At 35.4% G+C, this 2,158-nt stretch overlaps 1 protein-coding gene across 1 annotated transcript; it reads right to left on the reverse strand.

Moving 5' to 3' along the window:
* Window positions 1-608: 608 nt before the first annotated feature.
* On the reverse strand, window positions 609-1,897 carry LOC142619160 (aspartic proteinase CDR1-like). Its single transcript, XM_075792238.1, has one exon. It carries the CDS (start codon window positions 1,895-1,897, stop codon window positions 638-640), a length of 1,260 nt encoding a protein of 419 aa, XP_075648353.1. The 3' UTR covers window positions 609-637.
* Between the last annotated feature and the right edge of the window lie 261 nt (window positions 1,898-2,158).

A 2,158-nucleotide genomic window follows, 5' to 3' on the forward strand; every position in this document is an offset into this window, starting at 1 on the left:
TGCTTGGACAGGCTCACACCACTAAATCAGGCCCAAGGCCCAAATGCGTGTTTTGAACATTTTACCCCCACACCTCATATTTCTAAATATATTGTGCAATTATGATATGATGACTATTGTAAATAAAATAAGATTAAATAATATTTTATACTCAAAAATCTTTCCCATGGATTGCATGGTTTTAGAATTCGCAACTACCATATAATATATTTGGATGACATCATGTTTTTGTAAACTTCATTTCTCTTTGTGGTGTATTGGCTGCTTTTTAGTTCAGACTCATCAAAGTTTGGTGAAAATTAAATTGTGTCATTTTGGTTTAATTTATTTTTTGGCTTCTTAAAAATAAGATTTAAAAAATATTATTATTATAACAAAAAGGATGTGAAATTTAAAAAAAAAACAAAAAAGAACAAAGTGGAAGTATTTAATAGAAAAATTAACACTATATTTATATATCAATTCAGAATTTCAATTAATCAAAATACCAAAGAAAATACGAAGTTTGAAAATTATATTATATGGAAACTTTCCCATGAATTGCACCACTAGTTAAGATTAAGATATATAAAGTATAAAGAAGAATAACCAGGTCATACTTCTTAATTGACATACTGTTACATGAAACTGGAAAAATCTACTGTTTGGTACAATCAGTCGGCTTGAAGGAGACCTTCATAGTTTCTTTGTCAAATCCAATCAAGAAATTTGCTTGAGCATAGTTGCCATATATGCCAACATCACCGTCAGATTCTTGCATGGCAAAGCAGTAAACCCCATCTTTAAGTGGAACGAAGGTATGTACAGGCATTAACTGCACATTTGCACCCTCAAAATGGACAGTCAAAATTGGTCCATTAAGATTAGTTTTAGTTCTATAGCAAAGTTGTGTCCCCACATCAGGATCATCCTTAATGGGATCCATTGCAATTTGCCTCTGCACTTCCGCTGCCAATGGGTCATAAAAATCAAATGGCACAATCGTCGGTGGTGTTCCTGAATCTAGTAACACGTTGCCCTTAGAAAGCTTACGTGAAGAGTTAAATGGCACATATGTATCTCCAACACTAATTCCTTCTAGTGTGACAAAATAGGGGGTCTTATCTTCTTTGGCTACTAAAGGTGTTGAAACCACACCATCACCCACAACTTCACTGCCATTGCCAAAACTTATCTTGCTTGCAATACTAGGATCAGTATCATATGGCAACAAGCATTGAGAAAATTTGTTGCTACCAAAGATGGAACCTATTTGTGAAACAAGGGACACAGGCCCTCCTCCTAACCCAATGATTCCCATTTCATGGTCATTGAAAGTCCCGGTATCGTTGTGTCCACACCCAAAAGCAATGTCTAGGGAAACTGTTTGCCCTGAGGTAGAAATCATGGTGACTTTTTCTTTGGCCAAAACACCTTGGGCTATGGAAGCATCTGCATATACATACATGTAACTGCAAAGATTTTGAGGAGAACAAGTGGCAGAGTCTATAAGACGACATTGTTTTGACTGACAAGAAATATCACTATATGTGGAGGACTTTTGAGGATCAAACATGGGATTAACCTGTTTGTAGCAGCCATCACATGGTACACATTGTGTCCACACAATGTCGCTACCTGTATCGACAATGCCATAGATGTCTACCGGTGGAGTTCCAATTGACACCTTCATAAGATGCTGAGCGTTGAGAGCTGTTACTTGTGATTGAATGGCATTTGGATAGTATTTGTTTAGATGGCCGGTAAAAGTTTTGTTAGCATTGTAGAAGGGAGATTTGGGAGAGTCCGGGTGCATTAGCTCCACCGTAAACCCACCATTATTGCTAGCAGTTGTTGCCAAAAGGCCTATAAAATAATTTGTGAGAATAGAGGCAACAAGGAAGTATGGATGAAACATGACACTGCTTGCCATTGAATTTGAGGTTTGGTAGAGAGCCACACATTGGAAAGTTTTATATACACTTTCTCAATCCTCCAAAATTTGCATTTAATTATTTCAATATTATATTATATTATTATCTTTAAATTCTTAATTGGCAAATACAATGTATTATTTATACCTAATATATTTGATGATACCATCATAAATATAAGACATTCATTTCTCCAAGCATGAATGGTATCAAATGACCTACTAATTAAGCAAAATACAGAAATT

The sequence above is a fragment of the Castanea sativa genome, chromosome 12 (assembly GCF_040712315.1).
Source record: "Castanea sativa cultivar Marrone di Chiusa Pesio chromosome 12, ASM4071231v1".
NCBI classification, from domain to species: Eukaryota; Viridiplantae; Streptophyta; class Magnoliopsida; order Fagales; family Fagaceae; genus Castanea; species Castanea sativa.

Bases quoted from the DNA above. Each gene is read 5' to 3' on its own strand.
- LOC142619160 (XM_075792238.1), bottom strand. From the start codon at position 1,897: ATGTTTCATCCATACTTCCTTGTTGCCTCTATTCTCACAAATTATTTT.